This window comes from Hyaena hyaena, unplaced genomic scaffold (genome assembly GCF_003009895.1).
Source record: "Hyaena hyaena isolate Hyena2069 unplaced genomic scaffold, ASM300989v1 scaffold_58, whole genome shotgun sequence".
In the NCBI taxonomy this organism is placed as follows: domain Eukaryota; kingdom Metazoa; phylum Chordata; class Mammalia; order Carnivora; family Hyaenidae; genus Hyaena; species Hyaena hyaena.
The window spans coordinates 2,384,112-2,408,149 of record NW_024080689.1 but is presented as its reverse complement, the minus strand read 5'-3'; the positions used below and the strand labels follow the sequence as shown (position 1 = coordinate 2,408,149).

General features: G+C 43.4%; 1 protein-coding gene across 3 annotated transcripts in view; it reads left to right on the top strand.

Moving 5' to 3' along the window:
* The window catches only part of CFAP52 (cilia and flagella associated protein 52), a 48,018-nt gene that overhangs the window by 6,664 nt on the left and 17,316 nt on the right, over nucleotides 1-24,038 (top strand). For 2 of the 3 annotated variants that reach the window (XM_039231572.1, XM_039231571.1), the window contains exons 2-8: nucleotides 502-701; nucleotides 1,569-1,705; nucleotides 6,658-6,786; nucleotides 7,719-7,818; nucleotides 8,715-8,831; nucleotides 13,079-13,179; nucleotides 16,229-16,399. In XM_039231572.1, the coding sequence (XP_039087503.1) occupies nucleotides 502-701; nucleotides 1,569-1,705; nucleotides 6,658-6,786; nucleotides 7,719-7,818; nucleotides 8,715-8,831; nucleotides 13,079-13,179; nucleotides 16,229-16,399 (955 nt within the window). The other variant, XM_039231573.1, reaches the window with a different exon arrangement.

Below are 24,038 nucleotides of genomic sequence, written 5' to 3'. Positions count from 1 at the left end.
CGCTTAACCGACTAAACCACCCAGGCGCCCCTGTATTCAACTTTTTTTAATGTTTATTTATTTTGGGGAGAGATAGACAGAGCATGAGCGAGGGAGAGGCAGAGAGAGAGGGAGACACAGAATCGGAAGTAGGCTCCAGGCTCTGAGCTGTCAGCACAGAGCCCGACGCAGGGCTTGAACTCACAAGCCGTGAGATCATGACCTGAGCGGAAGTTGGGTGCTCAATCAGCTGAGCCACCCAGGCGCCCCTATGTTCATTTAAAAATGTGTGTGGGGGGGGGGGGCTACTTCTGTACCTAATTATTACTGTTTTTAAAAAATATATGTATTTTTTTAAGTAAGCTCCACACCCAACACAGGGCTTGAAATCACAACAGAGAGATCAATAGTCGCACACTGTACTGACTGAGCCAGCCAGGCACCCCTAGTTATTGCTATCTTTCTGTCTTTCTTTCTCTTTCTTTCTTTTAATCATTACTACTTTTGATCTCTCTCTTTTAGGACATGTGCCCACTGGTCTGAAATGCCATCCTGACGAGGAGCATCTGATTTACCCTCTGGGCTGCACAGTCCTGATTCAGGCAATAAACACTCAGGAGCAGAACTTTCTCCAGGGCCACAGTAACAACGTCTCCTGTATGACCATCTCCAGGAGTGGGGTGTACCTTGCCTCGGGGCAAGTCACGTTCATGGGCTTCAAGGTGAATGCACTGAAAGTCGTTCCTTGTAAATCAATGCAGAGGTGCCTCTGTAGAAAACCCAAGCCACACTGCGGAGCAGCTCTGCGAGGTCCGTGTTTTCACCCCTTCTTCCTCATTGCCTCCTCCCTGAGCTCCTTTTCATTCCCTCAGGCTTCCAGTAAGTAAGCATTCCGGTGTTTCCACCAGACCCTGCAGCCAGGGGGCTGATAATGCTCGGGAACAAAAAGTCCCTGTTTAATTTATTATTTTTAAAAATTTTTTAATGCTTTTTTATTTTCCAGAGGGAGAGAGAGAGACAGAGCCTGAGTCAGGGAGGGGGCAGAGAGAGGGGGAGACACAGAATCTGAAGCAGGCTCCAGGCTCCGAGCTGTCAGCACAGAGCCTGACCCAGGGCTCGAACTCATGAACCGCGAGATCATGACCTGAGCCAAAGTCGTCCGCTCGACAGACAGAGCCACCGAGGCACCCCTTCTTAATTCATTTATTTAAATATCTTTTTAAGATTTATTTATTTTGAGAGAGAGAGAGAGAGCAAGTGTGCGAGCAGGGGAGGGGCAGAGAGAATCCCAAGCAGGCTCCACACTCTACAGTGTAGAGCCCAATGCAGGGCTCGAACCCACAAACCACGAGATCATGACCTGAGCCGAAGTAAGACACTTAACGGACTAAGCCACCCAGGCACTCCCTCTGCTTAATTCAAACCAGTTTCCTTTCTCTTGCCCTTATGTTTGTGAACTGCGATCTGATTTGCAGAGAGAGAAGTGCTCCTAATGACTGTTTTTCACCAAGTGGGGGAGCTCTGTCCTGGGACTCTGCTGACGCAGGTCTGTGATCTGACGGTGTTTTCTCGTCCCCCCCCCCCCCCAGGCAGATATCATTTTGTGGGATTATCAGAAAAGGGAGCTGATTGCCCGGCTATCCCTTCACAAGGGCAAAATTGAAGCGCTGGCCTTCTCCCCAAATGATTTGTACTTGGTATCCCTAGGAGGCCCAGATGACGGCAGGTAATGAACTCGGCACGTTTACTTCTTTTACACCGGGCGTATTTCTAGCTGTGTCATGTACCCTCCACCTCCGACGTCCTCTGTTGGCCTGTCTACATTCAGGTGTGTGTCTCACGTGAAAAGCCCACGGGGAAAATACTATAGTGTAACAGTCGTCAACCTTAACTGGGTGTTGAAGCCCATGGGGGAGCTTTAGAAAATCACTGGGATCTGGGGGCGCCTGGGGGGCTCAGTCGATTGAGAATCTGACTTGGGCTCAGGTCATGAGCTCACGGTTTGTGAGTTTGGTGCTGACAGCGTGGAGCCTGCTTGGGATTCTCTCTTTCTCCCTCCCTCCCTCTGTGCCACTTCCCTGTGCACTCTCTCTCTCTCTCAAAGTAAATAAGTAAACTTTTTTAAAAATTTTTTACTGTTTTTTTTACTGTTTTTTACCGTTTTTTATTTACTTCTAACAGTGTGAGCAGGGGAGGGGCAGAGAGAGAGGGAGACACAGAACCTGAAACAGGCTCCGAGCTGTCACAACTCGAAACCACGAACCGTGAGATCTTGACCTGAGCCGAAGTCAGCCACTTAACCGACTGAGCCACCCAAGTGCCCCTAAAGTAAATAAATAAACTTAAAAAAAATTTTTTTTCAAGTATAATAAACAAGATTACATTAGTTTCAGGCACACAATACAATGATTCAACAATTCTATGCATTACTCAGTGGTCATCAAGATAGGTGAACTTTTTAATCCCTCTTATCTATCTCTGCCCTTCCCCCCCCCCCCAACTCCCCTCTGGCTACCACCAGTTTCAGTACTTAAGAGTCTGTTATTTGGGTCTTTTTTCCTACATTGGTTTTGTTTCTTGAATTCCACATATGAGTGAAATCATACAGTGATTGTCTTTCTCTGACTTATTTCACTTAACATTGCACCTTCTGGTTCCACCCATGTCGCTGCAAATGGGAAGATTGCATTCTTTTTTGTGGCTTAGTAATATTCTTATATATACCACGTCTTTTTTTTATCCATTCATTTGTTGATGGCCACTTGGACTGCTTCCATATCTTGGCTATTGTAAATAATACTGCAGCAATTATAGGGGTGCCTAGATCTTTTTTGAATTCGTGTTTTCACTTTCTTTGGGTAAATACCCAGGAGTGAAATTACTGGATCATATAGTAGGTCAAGTTTTAATTTTTTTGAAGAACCTTCATGCTGTTTTCGACAGTGGCTGCCTCGGTTTGCATTCCCACCAGCAGGGCATGAAGCCTCCTTTCTCTCCACATCTTTGCCAATATTTGTTGTTTCTTGTGTCTTTGGTTGTAGCCATTCTGACAGGTGTGAGGTGATAGCTCATTATGGTTTTGATTTGCATTTTCCTGATGATGAGTGATGTTGAACATCTTTTCCTGTGTTTGTGGCAGCCATCTTTATGTCTTCTTTGGAAAAATGTCTATTCAGATTCTCTGCCCCTTTTTAATTTTCTGTGTGTGGTGTTGAGTTGTATAAACCTTTTATATATCTGGACATTAACCCCTTACTGGACATGCCATTTGCAAATACCTCCTTCCATTCAGTAGGCTGCTTTTTTGTTTTGTTGATGGTTTCCTTCACTTTGCTTCGGGGGAGTCCCAATAGTTCAATTCTACTTTTGTTTCCTTGCTAAAGGAGACATACCTAGAAAAATGTTTCTATGGTCGCTGTCAAAGAAACTATTGCCTGTGTTGTCTTCTAAGAGTTTTATGGCTTCAGGTCTCATATTCAGGTCTTCAGTATATTTTGAACTTACAGTTGCACGTGGCATAAGAAACTGGTCTGATTTCATTCTTTTGCATGTAGCTTAGCCGTCCAGTTTTCCCAACACCATTTGTTGAAGAGACTGTTTTTAACCATTGTGTATTCTTGTTTCTGTATCATAGATTAGTTGACCATAAAAGTACAGATTTATTTCCGGACTCTCTGTTCTGTTGATCTATAGGTCTATTTTTTTGTGCCAATACCTTATTGTTTTCTTTTTTAACGTTTATTTATTTTTGAGGGAGAGAGAAAAACAGAGTACGAGCAGGGGAAGGTCAGACAGAGAGGAAGACACAGAATCTGAAGCAGGCTCCAGGCCCCATGCTGTCAACACAGAGCCCAACATGGGGCTCGAACTCATGAACCATGAGATCATAACCTGAGCTAAAGTCAGAGGCTTAACCAACTGAGCCACCCAGGTGCCCCACCATACTGTTTTTATTACTACAGCTTTGTAGTTTATCTTGAAATCTGGGATTGTGATACTTCTTCCTCTGTTCTTCCTTTTCAAAATTACTTTGGCTACTCAGGGTCTTTTGTGGTTCCATACAGATTTTGGGATTATTTGTTCTCCATCTATGAAAAGTGTTCGTGTTTTGATACAGATTGCATTGAATTTGTAGATTGCTTTGGGTCGTATAGACATTTTACCAATATTTGTCCTTCCAATCCATAAATATGGAAAGTCTCTCCATTTGTTTGTGCCACATTCAGTTCCTTTCATCAATGTTTTCTAATTTTCAGAGTACAGGTCTTTCACCTCCTCTGTTAAATGTATTCCTCAGTATTTTATCCTTTTTGATCCAATTGAAAATGGGACTGCTTTCTTAAGTTCTCTGTCTGTAACTTCATTATTAGCGTATAGAAATGTATTTTCTGTATGTCCGTTTTCTGCATATTCATTTTGTATCCTGCGACCTTAACCGAACTCCTTTACCAGTTCTAGTGGTTTTTTTGGTGGAGTCTTCAGGGTTTTCTACGTATAGCATCATGACCTCTGCAAACAGTGACAGTTTTACTTCTCCCTTACCAATTTGGATGCGTTTTATTTCTTTTTCTTGTCTGATTGCTGTGGCTACAGCTTCCAGTACTGTGTTGAGTAATAGTGGTGAAGAGACAACAGCCTTGTCTGGCTTCTGATCTTTGAGGCAAAGCTCTCCAGTTTTCACCATTGAGTAGGATGTTAGCTGTTGGGTTTTCATATGTGGCCTTTACTATGTTGAGATATGTTCCTTCTAGACCTGCTTTGTTGAGAGTTTTTATCCTGAATAGATGTCATACTTTGTCAAACGCTTTCTCTGCATCTATTGAGAACAACCTTTTTGATTAACTTTATGCCAATACCATCTTCCTGTGCTCATACGAATGTATCTCATTCTTTGCAGTGACTGCTTTGTACCCCGGTGTCTAGATAATCTGAAATTTATTTGGCCAACTTACTATCTATGTCAGTGCCTTTTGTCTGTTTTTAAATTTTAAATTTGTTTTCTTATATGGTTTTTAAAAATGCATTTATTTATTTTGAGATGGAGAGAGAGTGTGAGCAGGGGAGGAAGAGAGAGAGAAGGGAAGAGAGAGAATCCCAAGCAGGCCTCGCACCATCCACATAGAGCCCAATGTGGGGCTCGAACTCACAAACTGTGAGATGAGGACCCAGGCTGAGACCACGAGTCACACATGCTTAACCAACCAAGCCACCCAGGTGCCCCTTAATTTTAAAGTTGTTTTTCTGGGGGGCACCTGGGTGGCTTAGTCGGTTAAGCGTCCGACTTTCGCTTAGGTCATGATCTTGCGGTTCGTGGGTTCTAGCCCCTCGTCGGGCTCTGTGCTGACTGCCAGCTCAGAGCCTTGAGCCTGTTTCTGTCTGTGACTCCCTCTCTCTCTGACCCTCCCCTGCTCGCACTGTCTCTCTCTCTCTCTCCTAGAAATAAATAAAACATAAAAAAAAAAATTTTTTTTTAAATAAATAAAGTTGTTTTTTTGGAAAACGGAAGCTATGCATGTCCGTGGCTTATAAAGAAAGTACTTTTTGATGTTGAAATGCTTCCCCAAAGACCTTTTTTTTTTTAAATATTCTTTTTTTTTTTTAATTTTTTTTTTTTTTAATGTTTTATTTATTTCTAGGAGAGAGAGAGAGAGACAGCGTGAGCAGGGGAGGGTCAGAGAGAGAGGGAGTCACAGACTGAAACAGGCTCCAGGCTCTGAGCTGGCAGTCAGCACAGAGCCCGACGCGGGGCTCGAACCCACGAACCACGAGATCATGACCTAAGCGAAAGTCAGACGCTCAACCGACTAAGCCACCCAGGCGCCCCCCCAAAGACCTTTTTTATGCGTCATGTTGTATAAGCCCCACAACAAACAATTTTAGGGTATTTTGAAACACTCCACAAAGAGACCCCCATATGCCCTAGCACTCACCACCCCCCCTTTCCTGTCCCACCACTGCCTCCCAGCTCCGGGTAACCACTCATCTACCTTCTGTCTCTGTAGATTTGTCTGCTCTCAGTGTGTCACATAAAAGGGATAATATAACACATGGCCTTTTGTAGCTGATTTTTAAATTAAATGTAATGTTTTCAATGTCCATCCACACTGTGGCATGTATCAATACTTCTTTCTTCCTTGTCAGATAATATTCCATTGTATTATTTTCTTCACATATTCTTCATCTGTCGGTGGATAGGGCTTTGTTTATTTTATTTTTTCAATGTTTTTCTTTGGGGGGGCCGGGGAAGAGGGGCAGAGAGAGAGGAAGACACAGAATCCAAAGCAGGCTCCAGGCTCTGGGCCGTCAGCACAGAGCCCGGGTTGGGGCTCGAACTCGCGAACTGGGAGATCACGACCTGAGCCGCAGTCGGAGGCCTAACCGACTGAGCCACCCAGGCGCCCCCAAAAATGTCTTTATTTTAGCCTCAGATCACTGGTGTCTAGCCTCGTTACCATCTTCCATTGAAACATTTTAAGGGTCACCCACTAAGCTTCTAATATCCAGTGTGATGGAGGAGACGTCTGATGGAGGGGGGTCAGTATAATTCTTTCGTTCCTTTGTAAGTAACCTTCCCCCCCTTTCTAGAACCACTAGTAAAAAACAAAAAAATAAAAACACTGTTCCTTACTATGAGAGCCTATCCCCCCTGACTTTGTTGGGCCCCTGTCGTTTCGGCAGCGTGGTGGTGTGGAGCATCGCCAAGAGGGAAGCCATCTGCGGCAGCCCGGCTGCCGGCCTCAACGTGGGCAACGCCACCACCGTGGTCTTCTCCAGGTGCCGAGACGAGATGTTTATCACTGCGGGAAAGTACGTGTCTGCGGGCCACGTTTTCAGAACCCCGAAGTCACCATGTTTGCCTGTGCACAGAGCACGGCCATTCCGGTTTGTGGGGAACCACGTATTCGTCCTGGCCAATTCCCTTCCACCATAATTTGCATGGTTTTACGGTCCTTAAAGATCCTTCTACCTGGAAGTCTTTTAAATACTGGTCATTTGAACATTCTCTGCCTCCTCCTGAGAAGGGTCTGCTTTCCTGCCCAGCCAATTTCAGGTTCTGGTTGGTTTGTTATCAATAACACACAACCTTCAATGCGCACTCACAGAGGAATGTGCCAGAATGCACAGATTCACTTACAGGTTGACGTTGCTTAGTACCTGCTATTGATTTAGGTCTCTTGAAATGAGAGATTTTTTTTAAAATTTTTAATGTTTTATTTATTTTTTGAGAGAGAGAAAGAGAGAGACACCATGAGCAGGGGAGGGGCAGAAAGAAAGGGAGATACAGAATCCGAAGACAGGCTCTAGGCTCTGAGTTATCAGCACAGAGCCCTATGCGGGGCTAGAACCCACGAACTGTGAGACCATGACCTGAGCCCAAGCCAGACACTTAACTGACTGAGCCACCCAGTCACCCCTGGTTTGCTCTTCATTCGTTTATTGGTTTGCATGTACGTTGCTCTCACTGTGTAGAGAGAGTTCTCACCACGTGTGACTCCTTGCTCTGCTGGTGTTTAGGCTGTGCGTTTTCTCATTCGGAGAGCAGCAGTATCCAAAAAACGACTCAGAGGGTGGTTGGGAGGATTGAGGGAAAGATTTTAAGTACAACCCAAGGCCTAACAAACCCTCAGCAGACCCCGCTCTGTCCCCTTCAGCCACTTCTCCGGGGGAATACAGAAAACAGAGGAGAGATGAGGGGGCTGTTAAATGGGTATCCGTTTGCCTGTGGTTCTCATCCGCAGCGGGACAATTCGAGTATGGGAACTGGATCTCCCAAACAGAAAAATCTGGCCAACGGAGTGCCAGACCGGTCAGATGAAAAGAATAGTCATGAGTATTACGGTAAGTATGGCTTTAAATGCTACTGTCTGTATCCATTGGTACAAATTCCTGTTAACGGCATTGGCCAAGGTGTGCGTGTGTGTGTGTGTGTGTATGCACGCGTGTGCACGCATACATAAGTACGTGCACCTTGGGCTGAGGGTACGGAGGTGAGGTCTGGACATACGGGATGCTGATTTAGGAAGCACACGTGAGGGCAGGACTTACTGCCGACACACAGCTCCGGGAAGGTCTTATTTTCCCAGGATTGGGGCTGCCATCAGACACCAGAAACCCACCTCCCCTGGACAGAAACCGTGTGGCCAGGAGGCATTCAGAGGCTGTGGCACGTCCCCATGCCACTATTCTTATTTCCCAAGTCCCTAACAGTGACACTCATGGTTGAGATGCAGTCTCCTCTACAAAGAGGAATGATTCCTGTGTTTTTAATGTGGACTCGCACATTCATACAGATAACTCCATTCTCCATGGGCTTATTTCTCTCACTAAATGCATCCTCCTTTTATATGGATAGACTTTGGAAAATATGAGATAAAGTACATCCTCTTTGGAGGAGCAAACCTTCAACCCGGGCGCCCTTCGGAGGCGTCTCCGGAATCAGAGCTGGCGGGATATGTATGCACGCATATCTAACACCAGACACCTAGAGGCTTCAGCAAAACTTTGCACGGGCTAACTGGAGTCTCATATTTCCTCCATTTCTGAGTCTGGCCCTGAATCTAACCCCCTCGAAGCTCTTCTTTCCCATCTTAGAGTCTGATGAATTGAAGTAGCCATGAGCACCTTTGTAGGTCTTTAAGGGGGCTCAGAGAAAGTTCGTCTCATCCCTGATGGGGGCTCACGGGCATCACTGAGAAAAAACGCAGGTCTTTATGCCCCTCCTCCTCTCTGACCAGATGGCCAACGACGATAGCTTTTTCTACCTTGGCACCACCACTGGGGATATTCTGAAAATGAACCCGAAGACAAAGCTGCTGGCAGACACTGGGCCTGTGAAGGACAAATTTAGCCTGGTGAGTAGAGACCCCCAGAGTCTGCTCTGCCCTGCTCTTTGCCGGCGATTTCTGCCCACCACTGGCAGCACAGACCTACAGTGAGAGTCTGTGTTCAAAAGAAAAAGTATGTGTTGTACCCAAGGCCACACCTGAATTTGCAAGGGGCATCGACTTCGCCTCTGAGCCCTCCTCTCTGGCTTAGATGCCGAGCAAACGTACTCCTCGGGCGTCCCCAATTAGGGAATCAGACCACAGGTTTTTCACACCTTCCAAGCACAGGGCCTATGGCTGCGTGATTTCTAACCACACTAGTGCCAACATTTCGACAAACCTGTTACCATATATAAGAGAAATGTGCCTTTTGGTCTGTAACACCATGTATATACATACACGTAGACGTAATTTTTGTCCCAATCTCATAACTAGAGCTTAGATTTTAGTGCCAGCCAGCGCTGTAAGCCCTAAGCAAGACCTAGGTGTCAATTTTTATGTTTGCAGGGTTCCTAACAATTCTGGTTAAAAGTCCAGAAAGGGGGCCCCTGGGTGGCTTAGTTGGTTAAGCGTCCGACTTTCGCTTAGGTCATGATCTCGCGGTTCGTGGGTTCGAGCCCCGCGTCGGGCTCTGTGCTGACTGCCAGCTCAGAGCCTGGAGCCTGTTTCAGTCTGTGACTCCCTCTCTCTCTGACCCTCCCCTGCTCACGCTGTCTCTCTCTGTCTCCTAGAAATAAATAAAACATTAAAAAAAAAAAAGTCCAGAAAGGATTTGCTATTTATTTATTTACTTACTTACTTGCTTACTTATTTTTTTTAAACATTTATTTATTTTTGAGAGACAGAGCGTGAGCTGGGGAGGGCAGAGGGAGAGAGAGGGAGATACAATCTGAAGCAGGCTTCAGGCTCTGAGCTGTCAGCCCAGAGCCAGATGCAGGGGTCGAACTCCCAAACCGTAGATCATGACCTGAGCTGAAGTCGGGCGCTTAACCGACTGAGCCACTCAGGCGCCCCTATTTACTTATTATTTTTTAATGTTTCTTTTTGAGAGAGAGAGTGTGAGTTGGGGAGGGGCAGAGAGAGAGGGAGACAGAGGCCAAAGAAGGCTTCAGGCTCTGAGCTGTCAGTGCACAGCCTGATGCGGGGCCTGAACTCATGAACCGTGAGATCATGACCTGAGCTGAAGTTGGACGCTTAAGCAACTCAACTACACAGGCACCCCCAAAACTTTGATATTTAAATCAAAATAAAATATAATACGGTCAAAGGAGAGTTTCCCAGAGTAAGCGCGGCTGTTTCCAGTACCCCCAGAAAGTAATAAGCGCAGTTCCCACTAATCTTTGCGTGTGAGAGCAGATGGTCCTCACTAAGCTCAGGTACTTATCTACTCAGCAGATATTCCCAAGAAGACTTGGAATCCCGCACCGTGTTCGGGAAAGATGCTAGACTTGTCTTAATCATGCAGTCGTTTAATACTCAAGTTTTCAAGGACATGCCTAAGAATGAGAAAAAGCTACAGTATGAGTCGAGAAGGGTTGAGAAATAATGAGATCGAGGTGTCGTCTAGATAATGTTGTCCAGGTTATTTTTAGGAGGGAGATTTCAGTATTTAAATAGATAAAAGTCAAGCAGATCAGTTCAAGGGGGGCGGGGCTCAGAGCCCTGCTGTTTCCATCTCCTGAGCTACTGCCAGAGGGCCCCATAAAACACTGTGTGAAAAATTCCAATCTGGATAGTTTTTGCACCCTCCTTCCCCAGCACTTCAGATCTAACCACCATCTCCCCCCCCCCCCCCGCAGAAAAAAAAAATGTTGGCTACTTTCGTGTTTCTCGAGCTTTTGGTGCTTACGTGCCATCGATGGCGGCACCATGGGTGGTTTACTCCTAACCATGTAGGCCTGATGGTAAATTCCATGAAGCAATGGTTCCAAGATGCCTCTTATACAAGTGGAGAGAAAATAATTCTTTTGGTTTTTTATTTGAGAGAGAGAGGGAAGGAGGAAAGGAGAGCATGGGAGGGCCAGAGAGAGAAAGGAAAAGAGAGAGAATCCCAAGCAGCCTCTCCACGCTGTCAGCACAGAGCCCCACATGGGGCTCGATCCCACGACCCTGGGACTGTGACCTGAGCCAAAGTCAAGAGTCGGGTGCTCAACCGGCTGAGCCCCCCGAGTGCCCCAGAACTCTTATGGGATGAAGGGGTAGGAAGTATCATTGAAGACATTTAGTTGGATTATTATGTGATCTTGGGCAGTAACCCATTTTGAAAACCTACTTAGGGATGCCTGGGTGGCTCCATCAGTTAGGCATCTGACTCTGACTCAGGTCATGATCTCACGGTTCGTGGGTTCAAGCCCTGTGTTTGGCTCTGTGCTGACAGCCCAGAGCCTGGAGCCTGCTTCAGAGTCTCTGTCTCCCTCTCTCTCTACCCCTCTCCAGCTCTTTCTCTCTCTCTTTCTCTCTCTGTCTCAAAAATAAGTAAACAATAAAATGTTTTTTAAATCTACTTAAATGGTCAATCTATGGTTGGAAAGGTAAAAGAATTGGAATGGCGTCAATTGGACCTGTTAGGCACACATGAGTACTAGGAAGACGAAGCTGACGTTGGTCATGATACTAATATTAAAAACAGTACACCATCGACACATGGCACACTGCATGTGGAGCAGAGCACCTTCCTTGTGTTATCCCATTTGATCCTCAACCAGTCTGATGAGACCGGTACCATCTTCATCCCTGCGTCACAGATGAGGACACGAAGGCACATACCCTTCAAGGGCTCATGGCTAGTAAGCAGCAGAGCAGAGATTTGAGCCCAGGCAGAAACTGCGTGCTTGAGCGATATCACTTATGGTTTCAAAACAGTGTATTTGAAATCACACATAGGTGGGCACCTGCGTGGCTCAGTCGGTTAAGCGTCTGCCTTCAGCTTAGGTCATGATCTCATAGTTTGTGAGTTCAGGCCCAGTGTTGGGCTCTGTGCTGACAGCTCAGAGCCTGGATCCTGCTCCGAATTCTGTGTCTCCCTGTCTCTCTGCCCCTCCCCTGCTCACGCTATCTCTCTCTCTCAAAGATAAATAAACATTAAAGATTTTAATATAAAAAAGAAAGGAAATCACACGTAGGTAACTTTGAGGCTCTGTCGAACACTTTATCTCTTGCTTCCGCAAGTCCCCAAACGCAGGTTCAGAATCTTCACTCCCGGGTCATCTCCCTGGGCAACAGGCCAGGCATCAATTGCCTTGTCCTCACAAAGCAGTTCTGATGCTGGGAGAGCCAGACCGGGGGGGGGGGGGGGTGCACGTGATTCTGCCCCACGTTTCCATATTCTGGAACTGTGCCTTCTCCTCTCCAATGTGAAATGCCTTTTGAACTGGAACAGGCAAAACTCAGTGTGATGCAATTCAAAGGGACATGATATTAAATGGCCAAAGCTCATTAAGACAAGCCTGAAAAAAAGTCACTACCTGTATTATTACTGTAAGCTTTACAATGAGATATTGATCATGCACATTTTAAAACTGGAACTTCGTAGCAGGTGCCGTAAAATAACCATCTATGTCCCCAAACTTTGAAGACGGCTTTGAGCTTAAATATGTCCCACTGTGGGTAAGGTGATATACTACAGGCTTTAGTTCAGAAAATACAGTCATCAAACAATGAGGAGCGTGAGAGTTGTAAGCAGAAGAATTGAGTTCTGGGGGCACCTGAGTGGCTCAGTCGGTTAAGCGTCCGACTCCGGTTCAGGTCATGATCTCGCAGTTCGTAAGTTCCGGCCCCGTGTTGGGCTCTGTGCTGACAGTGAGGAGCCTGCTTGGGATTCTCCCTCTCCCTCTCTTCCCCTCCCCCACCCGGACTCTCTCTTGCTCTCTCAAAAATAAATAAACATGAAAAAAAATTAAATTCTGGTGAAAACTCTGCTGAGTAACTAATGTTGCATAGCTGTGCTTCTACCGCTCTCACTTCATTTGAGTGGATGTAAAGTGTGAATGTTCAATACATTCAAGACACACAGCTGGCTTTCCAGGGAGGGGGTTGGTGAAGCACGCTTGTCCTTCCCGGTCCAGGAGGGCTACTTGCGGCACGTGAGCGACTCGTTGGCGCTGGGGCCATGTCCAGCCCAGGGTGCATCCCCGGCCGTCCCTTCCTGAGCTTCCTCCCGACAACACGTGGCAGCACTGACACATCCCCCTGGCCCTCCCATCAGCTCAGGGCCACACACTGACTTCATGATGGGACCATTTGCCTGTCTCTCAGTGCTTCCTTTCCCCCATTAGGGAGTATCTGCTATCAAGTGCCTGAAGACGGGGGACTTGTTGGTGGGTTCCGGAGCCGGACTGCTGGTCTTCTGTAAGAGCCCCAGCTACAAACCCATCAAGTAAGTTCCAGACTCCACGGGCTTGGGATGGGGAAAGACCCATGGGGGGGGGGGTGCAGACTGCGTATACCCAGGGACTGTGCGATGTCGGCCGAGTCCTAACTGGTTAAAGAATTTCATTTTACTGTTGAAATGAGAGGTTGGCATCACGAAAGATGATTCCTTTGCCAGTGAAAAGGCAATAGCTTGTGTCGGATCAAGACAAAGTAGTCCATTAGGACCCAAAGGGGAGACTGCCCTTCTCATAAACACATAAATTATCATTTCGCTAATACATCGAGCCATGGCAGCAAGTAAGATGCTGTTATAAAGATACCCAGCAAATAACCTCAAGTCTCAAACTTTGCAGTCAAATGTGCTACCACTGAGCTGGGCCCCCTCAAATTTCCAGCTATGAAAATTTGTTTTTCCAGTGGAATTTATTATGCAGTGTGAACCTACTGTGCATCAGGCATTGTGTTAGGACAAATACTGCTATGCGTTTGAATACAAGTTTTGATACAAATAGCCAACTACTTCTTCATACTAGATACTATGCCATGGACTCTTCATGGATTATCTAATTAAAATGAAACTAAATAAAACTTTATCCATTGTCCTTACAAGTACTCATCGAGTACCTCTGTCCAAACCAATATGCCAGATGCTATTAACACACAGAGAAAGTAAGATATGGTCTTTGCCCTTCCGGAACATATAGCCTGGTTTGGGGATAAGTTCTATACACATGAAAAAGTCCTTGGAATACAAGATAGTACGTATACACAAATCTCACGGCCCAGATAAAGTAAAACGTGGTATAGATATCACAAAGGACGTCAGAGAAGGGGCTCATCCCACTGGGGTAGTGGGCAGAGGACCAGAGGCAGAATTTGAACTCAGCTTCAACAAAACCAGATGTATGGCCTCTGCACAGTTCTAAGGGAGCCCAAGGTGCTTATACGTGGGCTGTAGGAAGACCATCGGCTGTCTTCATTCAAACAAATCTGGACCGAGCATTTGCTACGTACCAGGTGCTGTTCCAGGTGCACTTGGGACATAGCAATGAACAAAGCAAAGGGAAATGAAGGAAAAAGCTCCGCTCTCATGGAGCTGACGTTGCAGCAAGAGGGAAAAGACAGTCAGTAACAAACAGAGTAAACAAGGAATTGATCGCATTGAAGGACGGTCGGAAGCATGGAGACTAATGGAGTTGGAGGGACAGGAAGGGGTGATCAGAGTTTGGAGGGAGACAGGGGTCAGGTTACAATTTTAAATTCAGTGCCCCCCCCCCATAGGTCTTCCTGAGAATTTATGGGGACTGGTTTTATGTTTGTGTGAAGGGGAATCAGAGAGGGAGACTACTTACGAGCGGTGTTGCTTAGACTCTGGATGTGCGGAGTGAGTGTAAACAATGAGCCCCCTAGTTTTTTAACACCTTGTTTTGAATACACAGATGTCCCTGTTGTAATGAAGACAGTTTGATTCAAGGCACTTGTTACAGGGTCTGTGCTGTATATGCCTCCAAACTAACCTTGTGTGACAGAATAACCTCCCCTTGGGTGCAGCGATTTCTACCTTCTTAGGTTTTTATGGATTAAGAAGTAGTTCCCATGAGAAGTCAGGAGAGTAGTATGATGAAGCAGCCTCGCCCTCCAGAGCCCTGGCCTTCACCTTGTCTTCTAGGGAGCCCACATGCCGATAGCCAGTATTTCCATAGGCTGCTCTCCGGGGCCTCATGTACATGACCTCCATCATCTCTAATCCTCACTGCGAGCCTGCAAAGGAGAAATTATTCTGCGGTTGAGTGGACTGACGCCGGGGGGTTTCTGGTGATTTATCCAGAGTCGCAGAGCTCTATGTAGTTAGTGAAGAACCTGGCCATGTGGCTTGGGGTCAAATCCTTTCTTCATGAACCGTTCTGCATCCCCCAACATTCTTTGAGAAACACAGCATTTCCCATGCTGGTCCCTTGCACAAGAACCCCTGTGACATTCTTATTGTCAAAACTAAATCAGTTGCAGAGCAAGATTGGGTTTTTAGGGCCTCGTTCATTTTTAGATTCTTTTTTTTTTTAAGTTCATACTTGTTCAACATTTGGGAAATGAGGGATCTGCAATGTGGAAGAAGAGAAAATAGTCCCTGAAAGTTCTGGTGAAGAGAGCCACTGTTAACATCTTGTTATTTCTCCTGGTCTCTGTTCTTCCTACATATTTTGAAATAATTGTACATATTTTGTGTATGAAATTCTATTTTCTGGTTTATTTTTACTTAAGGCAAACATCATAAACATTTTCAGTATTAATATATTTTTTAAAAACTTCTGTGGCAAAATATACATCTACTCCATCATCTTTTCAACATGGCTTTGCTGCCAGGGCAAATCTCTTAAGATGCCGTCCCATAGATGATTTAACCATTCCGTGATTGTTCAATATTTCTGACTTTTTACTCTCTTCGTTAAGGTTATACCAACATCATGGGGCACCTGGGTGGCTTAGTCGGTTAAGCGTCCGACTTTTGCTTAGGTCATGATCTCGCGGTTCGTGGGTTTGAGCCCCGCGTCGGGCTCTGTGCTGACTGCCAGCTCTGAGCCTGGAGCCTATTTCAGAGTCTGTATCTGCCTCTCTCTGACCCTCCCCTGCTCACGCTGTCTCTCTCTCTCTCTCTCCTAGAAATAAATAAAATAAAAGGATATACCAACATCCTTTGATGTTCAGGCTTCTCCTCCTCCCCCCCAATTTTAGGATTATTTCCCAGAAGTGGTATTAATAAAGTATTTAACTGCCATGGTGGTGTGTGTCCTATTGCCTGTCTGGAATCCTGTCCAGATCCTGCTTATGGCACACAACCCATTTTAGACTCTCGGTCGCTGAGGAGGCCCCCCCCACCCCACCTGGCCTCTTGCTCTGCTGACCTTGGGCACCCAGTACTGTGAGTCACCCCTGCCTCTCCGATCGCATCGCCTCCCTGAAGGTGTGTCCCACATCGTAGGTCTGATTTGTAGCCTCTGTAATAAATACTCAACTGGTGGAATGACTCCGCTTCACCTTCTTGCTTCTCCTGAAAGGAAAATCCAGTTACAAGGCAGCGTCACTTCTATCACACTTCGAGGGGAAGGGCACCAGATTTTTGTAGGAACAGAAGAATCGCACATTTACCGGGTCAACTTCATGGATTTCAAAGAGACTCTCATCGCAACGTGTCACTTTGAAGCTGTCCAGGACATCGTCTTCCCATTGTAAGTAGGAGAGCAAAGTACTTCTGCTCCTCAGATCAATGAAAACATGGAGGTCTGACGCGGTGTGCCCGGAAATGTAATTTTATCGTGTTAATGCATTTTCAACATCTATTCATATAATTGTGGGTTTTTTTGTCCTTCAGGTTTTCAATTATAGCCAGTTATTTTAATAGCAATTGTAATTTAATATTATTGATTACAGTAATAATTATAAATATAATACTAATCTTTCCTTATTATTTAGTAAGAAGTATTAACAATAATAATTATTTATGTTACCTTTACCATGCCGCTGCATTCGTTTTCACGATTGAAATCTGAGCTTCTTTAGACTGTTAGCTTTTCTAATGAATCCATCATGGACACATTTCTGTTTTCCCAGTGCTGTCTAGAGAGAGCTTAGTAGTGCCTTCTTTCAAATTTCCTTCAATCAAGTCTTCCAGAATTGGCATGCTTAATGGTGGTGTCCTCAGGAGGTCGTCTGGACCTTTTGTTAAATCCCACACAAAACAAGTGAAACAAACAGCCACTGGCAGTTGCGACATCAAAAAAAGTCATATTTTGCCATGATTTGCTTTCGAAATACATTTTGTCTCTGGCAATGTTCATCCCATGAAGCCGATCGGCGGTTTTTGCTCTCACCTTCCTCAGTACGAGCTTGAATTTGCAAAACTCAAAATCATTGTTCTTCAGAGGAAGACTGACTTTGCGAACTCGGTGCTTACCATCATGATATGTGCTTTGGGTTCTCTGATTCACTGAATGTTGGTTCTTCTAAATGTTTCTGAGAGTGAAAATGGCTCGTGCTTCCTACAAAAAAGGAGCTCTTTTTTGAAAAGTGGTTAGCCAAGGGCCCCTGGGTGGCTCAGTCGGTTAAGCGTCTGACTCCAGCTCAAGTCATGATCTTGTGGTTCGTGGGTTCAAGCCCTGCTTCGGGCTCTGTGCTGACAGCTCAGAGCCTGGAGCCTGCTTTGGATTCTGTGCCTCCCTCTCTCTCTGCCCCTTACCTGCTTATACTCTCTCTCTCACTCTCTCAAAAATAAATAAACATTCAAAAAATTTTTTAATTAAAAAAAAAGAAAACTGGTTAGTCATTTTCTTTTCATCTCACTGTTTTCCTCTTGTTTCTAAGGAGCTTGGTAGAATCGATCAGTAAAATTATTTGGCCCCTAGGGCCTTTTGTAAGAGTGGATTTTTAACTATCTTTTCGAATACAGGCTTTGTGACTCTACTCTTTCTCCCCACCTCCTTTTTTTTTTTTAATAGCTTTATTGAAATGTAATTTACATACCATAAAGTTTACCCATTGAGAGTGTGCAACTCAGTTGTTTGTGCATATTGCAGTTGTGCAATCATCATTGTAATCTAATTGTAGAACATCGCATTAGCCCCAGAAGAAACCTGGGAAGAGTCACTACCCTTTTCCTGCTTTGCTCTCTCCCCCTCCCCCCCTGTCGAGCTGTGGAGAAAACTGAGCCAAGAGGTAGAACGTCATGTAAGGGAATGCGCGCTTCCTTTCCTTGCTGATTCATTGAGGCAACGTACATTGTTTTCAGCTGCTATTACTTTGCACATCAAAGCACTGATATATTGGGGGGAAATGTGTATGAGCCAAAGCAACTTCTGTAATATTCTGCTATCACATGTCTATTTGCCAATTGCGTGGGAAACATGCATTGTAGCAAAAGAAACTATCTCTTTTTTTTTTTTTTTCAACATATTGGTATTGTTTACGTGTAGGTAAGTCTTGGTCTTTTGTTAGGATTCGATCCGTGTGTACTAATTTATATCAAATGAGTTTATAGATATTTTCTATTTAACAAGTTTCCTTTTTTCTTGTTTACTTTTCTTGTCTTTTGCTGTGTGGCCATCATGTTTTTCGGTCCTGCCTTCGCCTCCCCTGCTCCATATGACTTGGAAATTATTAACTTTGTTTTTATTCACTCAGTGATTTACCCTTGAATTTCTAATATACGTATTATTTTTCTGCCAAACACCAACATTTATATCATGTTTTCTAAAGAAGAGTCTCAGCATATTTTACTTCCCTCTCATTATCTCTGATGCTAACATTGTTTAAAATTATAGATCCAGATTACATACTTATTATCTTTTACAAATAATTACTTTCAGATTTAACTATAAATTTTGTATTTTGTTTTTATCACTCTTTTTCCCCCCCACATCTCCCTATTTGATTTTTTTTCTATGTCATTCATGGGGCAGAGGATGGGGGAGAAAATTCTTTCAGAGATAGTCTGTGTATAGAAAATTTGGTCCTTACTTATCTGAATATATTTTTGTTTTACCCTCAGACTTCAGTGATAATTTGGCTAGGTATAAAAAGTATGTTAGTGACTTTGTATTGAAATATACTTACAGAAAGTACATAAATCATAAGTAACCACCTCAGCAGAATAACACACCTATGTGACTACCACCCAAACAATAGAATATTTCATTCACCCCAAAACACCCCTTTCAATCACTACCCTTACCTTTTTCCTTAAAGAAAATCACTACCTGGCCCTATAGATTCATTTTACCTGCTTTTGGCCTTCATGTAAATGGAATAATTCAATATTTATTTTGGAGGTCATATTCTTTTTTCTCTGTAGAACCTTTTAATGTTGTTTCTGTCTTACATTATCTTATTCTTAGGGTTTTTTTGTCAATAGTTTTATCATTTACTGAGAGAAGTGTGTTAAAGCCTCAAGCAATGAATGTTGACTTTTCCCTTTATTTCTGTCAGTTTTTGCTTCATATATTTTTGAAGCTCTGTTATTAAGAATGTGTGTGTCTGTGTTTGTGTGTGTGCCTGTGCACATGCACGATAGCATATACATATAAATCTTCCGAATGTATTGACATTTTAATCATTATGAAATGTCCCCTCTTTGTCTCTAGTAATTCTCACTTTGATGTGAAATATGATATTAGTATATTTATTCCAGCTTTATTATTCTTTACTTTTACTTTTGGGGCACCCACGTGGCTCAGTCAGTTGGGCATCCAACTTTGGCTCAGGTCATGATATCACAGTTCGTGGGTTCAAGCCCCATGTCGGGTTCTGTGCTGACAGCTCAGACCCTGGAGCCTGCTTCAGATTCTGTGTCTCCCTCCCTCTCTGTTGCTCCCCTGCTTGCTGTCTCTCTCTCTCTAAATAAATAAACATTGAAAATATTTTTTAAAAATACTTTTCCATTAACATATTGTATCTTTAAAGTTCTTCTCTTGAAACAGCATGTAATTAGTTCTTTCTTTTCTATCCAGTATAAAAATCTCTATTTTTTATTTAGAATGTTTAGTCCATTTACTCTTAATGTAATTTTTGATCTAGTAGTATTAAATCTTCCTTTTTGTTATTTGTTTTCTTTTGTCTCATCTGTTCTTTGGTCTTCTATTCTTTCCTTCTACGTTTTACTTTAATCAAATGTTGTTAGTGTTACATTTTAATTGCGCTATTGGCTTTCTACCTATATATCTTTGCATTAATTTTTTTAATGGCTGCTCCAAGGATGATGATGTACATTTTTTTAAAAAATTTTTTAATGTTTTTATTTATTTTTGAGAGAGAGATAGAGACAGTGTGAGCAGGGGAGGGTCAGAGAAAGAGGGAGACACAGAATCTGAAACAGCCTCCAGGCTCTGAGCTGGCTGTCAGCACAAGCCCAACGTGGGGCTTGAACCCATGAACCGTGAGATCATGACCTGAGCCGAAGTCAGACGCTAAACCGACTGAGCCACCCAGGCGCCCCTGATGTACATTTTTTAACATATCACAATCTGCTTAGAGTTAATGTTGAATTACTTCAAGTAAAATGCAGTCTGGGAACTTTGCAACAATTTATTTCTCTTACCCCTGTTCTTATTCTTAGTGCTTTTGTTTTCATGTATACCTATAAATGCTATAAACCCATTAATACAAAATCATAGTTTTTGTTTTAAAGTCATAAGTCTTTGTCATAAGTATATATATTATAGTATTTATAACTATATTATATATTATAAATATATAGTTTTTAGTTCTTTGTTGATATTACCTATCTGTTAACTTACTGGTATCATAGTTACCTTTTATACTTTGAATGCAATTTAAATAGTAGCTTTGAAGTCTTTGTCTGCTAATCTAATACCTTGATCTACTTGGAGTCAGTTTCTTTTGGCTGCCTCTTTCCTGAATCATATTTTCCTATTTCTTTGCATGTCTTATTACTTTTTGTTGAAAGCTCAGCATAATAGATAATACATATGATCTACAAATACGTATTATATACAGACATATTATCTACATATGTCCTTATCTGCATACATGTCTACATCTACATATAATGCAGTAACTCTGAATTCTATAGTATTCACTGAGGATTATTGGCCTGGACTCAAACTGCAAACTTTGTCTTTCTCATAGAAAGCAGCAGCTGACATTCTTATGGCTTCCCACGGCTACTTTTTTATACAGGTTCTGGGCGAGCCTGTGGGCTTGTGTAATTTAGCATCCTCCCAAGGATTTGTGCAGAGATGAAGTTCATTCTCTCCAAGGTTTTCTTGCTTCTGGATATTTCTCCCTAATTTCCAGGTGTTCTTATGTCCGCAGGCCCTGGCTTCTGGCATGGTAAGCCTGTAAGGTAGCTTTCTGCCCCTCAAGCTGAACACAGTTGGTGAATGTATTCAGTGAAAAAGGCAAAAATAAAACCACCTCTCAGGTTGATCCCATACAGCTCTGTCTTCAAAAATAGAATCCTTAAAAAAAAAAAAATCAATAGAATTAAAAAAAGAAAGAAAGAAAAAGAAAAGTAGAGTTTTTTCTGGTCTCTGCTTTTTCTTCCTCTCGGGGGTTCTCCCCTGCACATAGAATTTAGCCATCAGACAGGAATTTGGGCAGTATTTATGATCTGAATTTAGGTTTTACTCCAGCGGAGCCCTTGTTCTCGCTGACATGCTTTCCCCTTTTAATTTCCCAGGCCTTAACTCTGTTTTTGTTTTTACTTTTTTTTTTTTTTTCTTTTTTTTTAACATTTATTTATTATCGAGAAACAGAAACAGAGCATGAGCATGGGAGGGGCAGAAAGAGGGAGAGGCACAGAATCCGAAATAGGCTCCAGGCTCTGAGCTGTCAGCACAGAGCCCGATGCGGGAGAGCGGTGAGATCATGACTCGGGCGGAAGTTGGATGCCCAACCTACTGAGCCACCCGGGCGCCCCTCCCAGCCCTTAACTCTGATCTCTGCACACCTGTAGCCAGTAAGGTGACGGTTTCTCGGCCACATTTTTCTGTGGCCACTGCGGCTGTGGGTTGGGGGCACCTTCACATTAGCCAGCAACACAGTAATGATTCTGATCCCTTTTGGGTTACATTTTTACAAGACCAAACACTTCTTGATTTCCGTTTACTTTCAAATATCTTCCTTGTCTTTAGGATTCGGGGTTCCTGTGGTCATTAATTCCGTTCAGTGTTCATGGTTGTTGTCTGCGGGAAGGTTTCTGTGGCTTCACTGCTCCAACATGACAAGAAGCACTTTCTATGCGTGGTTTTGATATGCTGTGTTTCTCTCCAGTTCTGTTTCTTCGCAGATTCTATCTGGCCAATTTCTCTTTGTCCTCAATATTTCTGGCCTATTTGATGATAATCTTTCCTGCCTTCCCATATCTACTTCTACATCTTCTCCCTTTTCCCCGTCTCTGTCATCTGTATCTGTGTCTTTATTTTATGGGCTTTTAGGTGGGAGGCACATGGGCCTCATGCGCCATCTTGATCCAATCAGTTTGTTTGTTTCTGGAACTTAACCTTTCAGATCATAAACTACGGACAATCTGCTCCTGGAAGAGCTCACGTCTTGACTAGATTCCCGAAAAAGTAGACTGTCCATCAAGGTTAGGGAGAGTTTGGAAAGTTCCCTAGGTGTGCTCATTCTGTGATATTTGATTTTCACAAGGAGTCCATATGCCTCTTTAAAAGCTCACTTTCCCCACAGGAGAGGGTCATTCACTGAAGGCAGGGTCCTATATAAAGCCTCTGTTATTTAATTTATTTTATTATTATTATTCTTTTTTTGATAAAGAGAGAGAGAGCATATGCGAGCAGGGTAAGAGGGAGAGAGAAAGAGTGGAGAGAATCCTAAGCAGGCTCCACACTTGGCGCAGAGCCCAATGCGGGGCTCAGTGAGGGGCTTGATCCCACCACCCTGGGATCAAGACCTGCGTCAAAATCAAGAGTCAGATGCTTAACCAACTGAGCCACTCGGGCACCCCTCCAGCACTCACTTTTTCTAAGTAACTAGCCCACATCATAATTGTTTCTAGTCCACATTATAATTGTTTCTCTCCAAGCCCCAAAGCTAAATATGCAGAAAAGATCCACTTACTTTTCTATTAATTTCAAAGCAAGTAGATCTTAAAATAAGGGAGAGGGACTCTTTTCCTGAATGTGCTTTTGATGAAATGTAGACATTCCTTGAGAAGCACTTCTATCTAGAAGGTAGCTCAGCCCCCACAGAAGCTGTAGCTATAAATTCATATTTATAAAGCAGGTGGGCTTTATTGTACCCCAGTATTACTTCTTTTTCTGATCCAAATTGGTATAACTTGTAATTTTTGACATAATAATGTTTTTCACTACATTTACAAGTTGTCCTTAAAAAAAAAAAAAAAAAAAGCAGAGTTGGGGCGCCTGGATGGCTTAGTCGGTTAAGCGTCCGACTTTCGCTTAGGTCATGATCTCGCGGTTTGTCGGTTCGAGCCCCGCGTCGGGCTCTGTGCTGACTGCCAGCTCAGAGCCTGGAGCCTGTTTCAGTCTGTGTCTCCCTCTCTCTCTGACCCTCCCCTGCTCACGCGGTCTCTCTCTCTCTCTTTCTCTCCTAGAAATAAATAAAACATTAAAAAAAATGGAACAGACACACACTTAAAAATGAGCAGAAATGTGGAACAACTTCAAGTAACTTAATGTCTGTATAACTGGAGTATTTGAAGGAGAGGAAAAGGGGTGAGAGAAAGATCATCAGAAAAACAATCTCAGCCTCTTCCCCCAAAAAACAGGAAGGGAAATTATAGTCAAAACCAGCTGAGAGCAACACTAACAAGAAAACTTTAAAGACATGTCAGGGGCAGAGGCCTCATCACACACAATGAAATAAATATAAGGATGACAGTAGATTCATCATCAGAAACAATGCATGAAAGAGAAGTGATTATCAGCATAGACTTCTATACCCAGTGAAAATATCTTTCCAAAAAAAAGGAAAATACTTTTTATAACCATACAAAAGATAAAATAATTTGCCCCTGCAAAACTGAACTACAAGAAACATTAAGAGAAGTACTTTAGTCACAATAAAAATAATACCCAAATGAAAATCTTGATTGGTACACAAGATTGAGTACCCCTAAAAATGCTAAGTGGGTAGATATAAATCCCTTTATCTTATAATTTAAATGTCTTAGATTCAGCTGTTTAAAGCAAAACAAAATAGTATGGAGTTTATAAAATATTTGGAAGTAAAATGTATGAAATAGAGAAATGGAAGTATAAAGTTGTAAAGTTTATAAATGTTATCCAATCCCCTTATTTGAGGGTAGGCTGTTATAAACTGAAGATGTATACTATATACCTTAAATCAAGCACTAGATACCACAACAAAGAG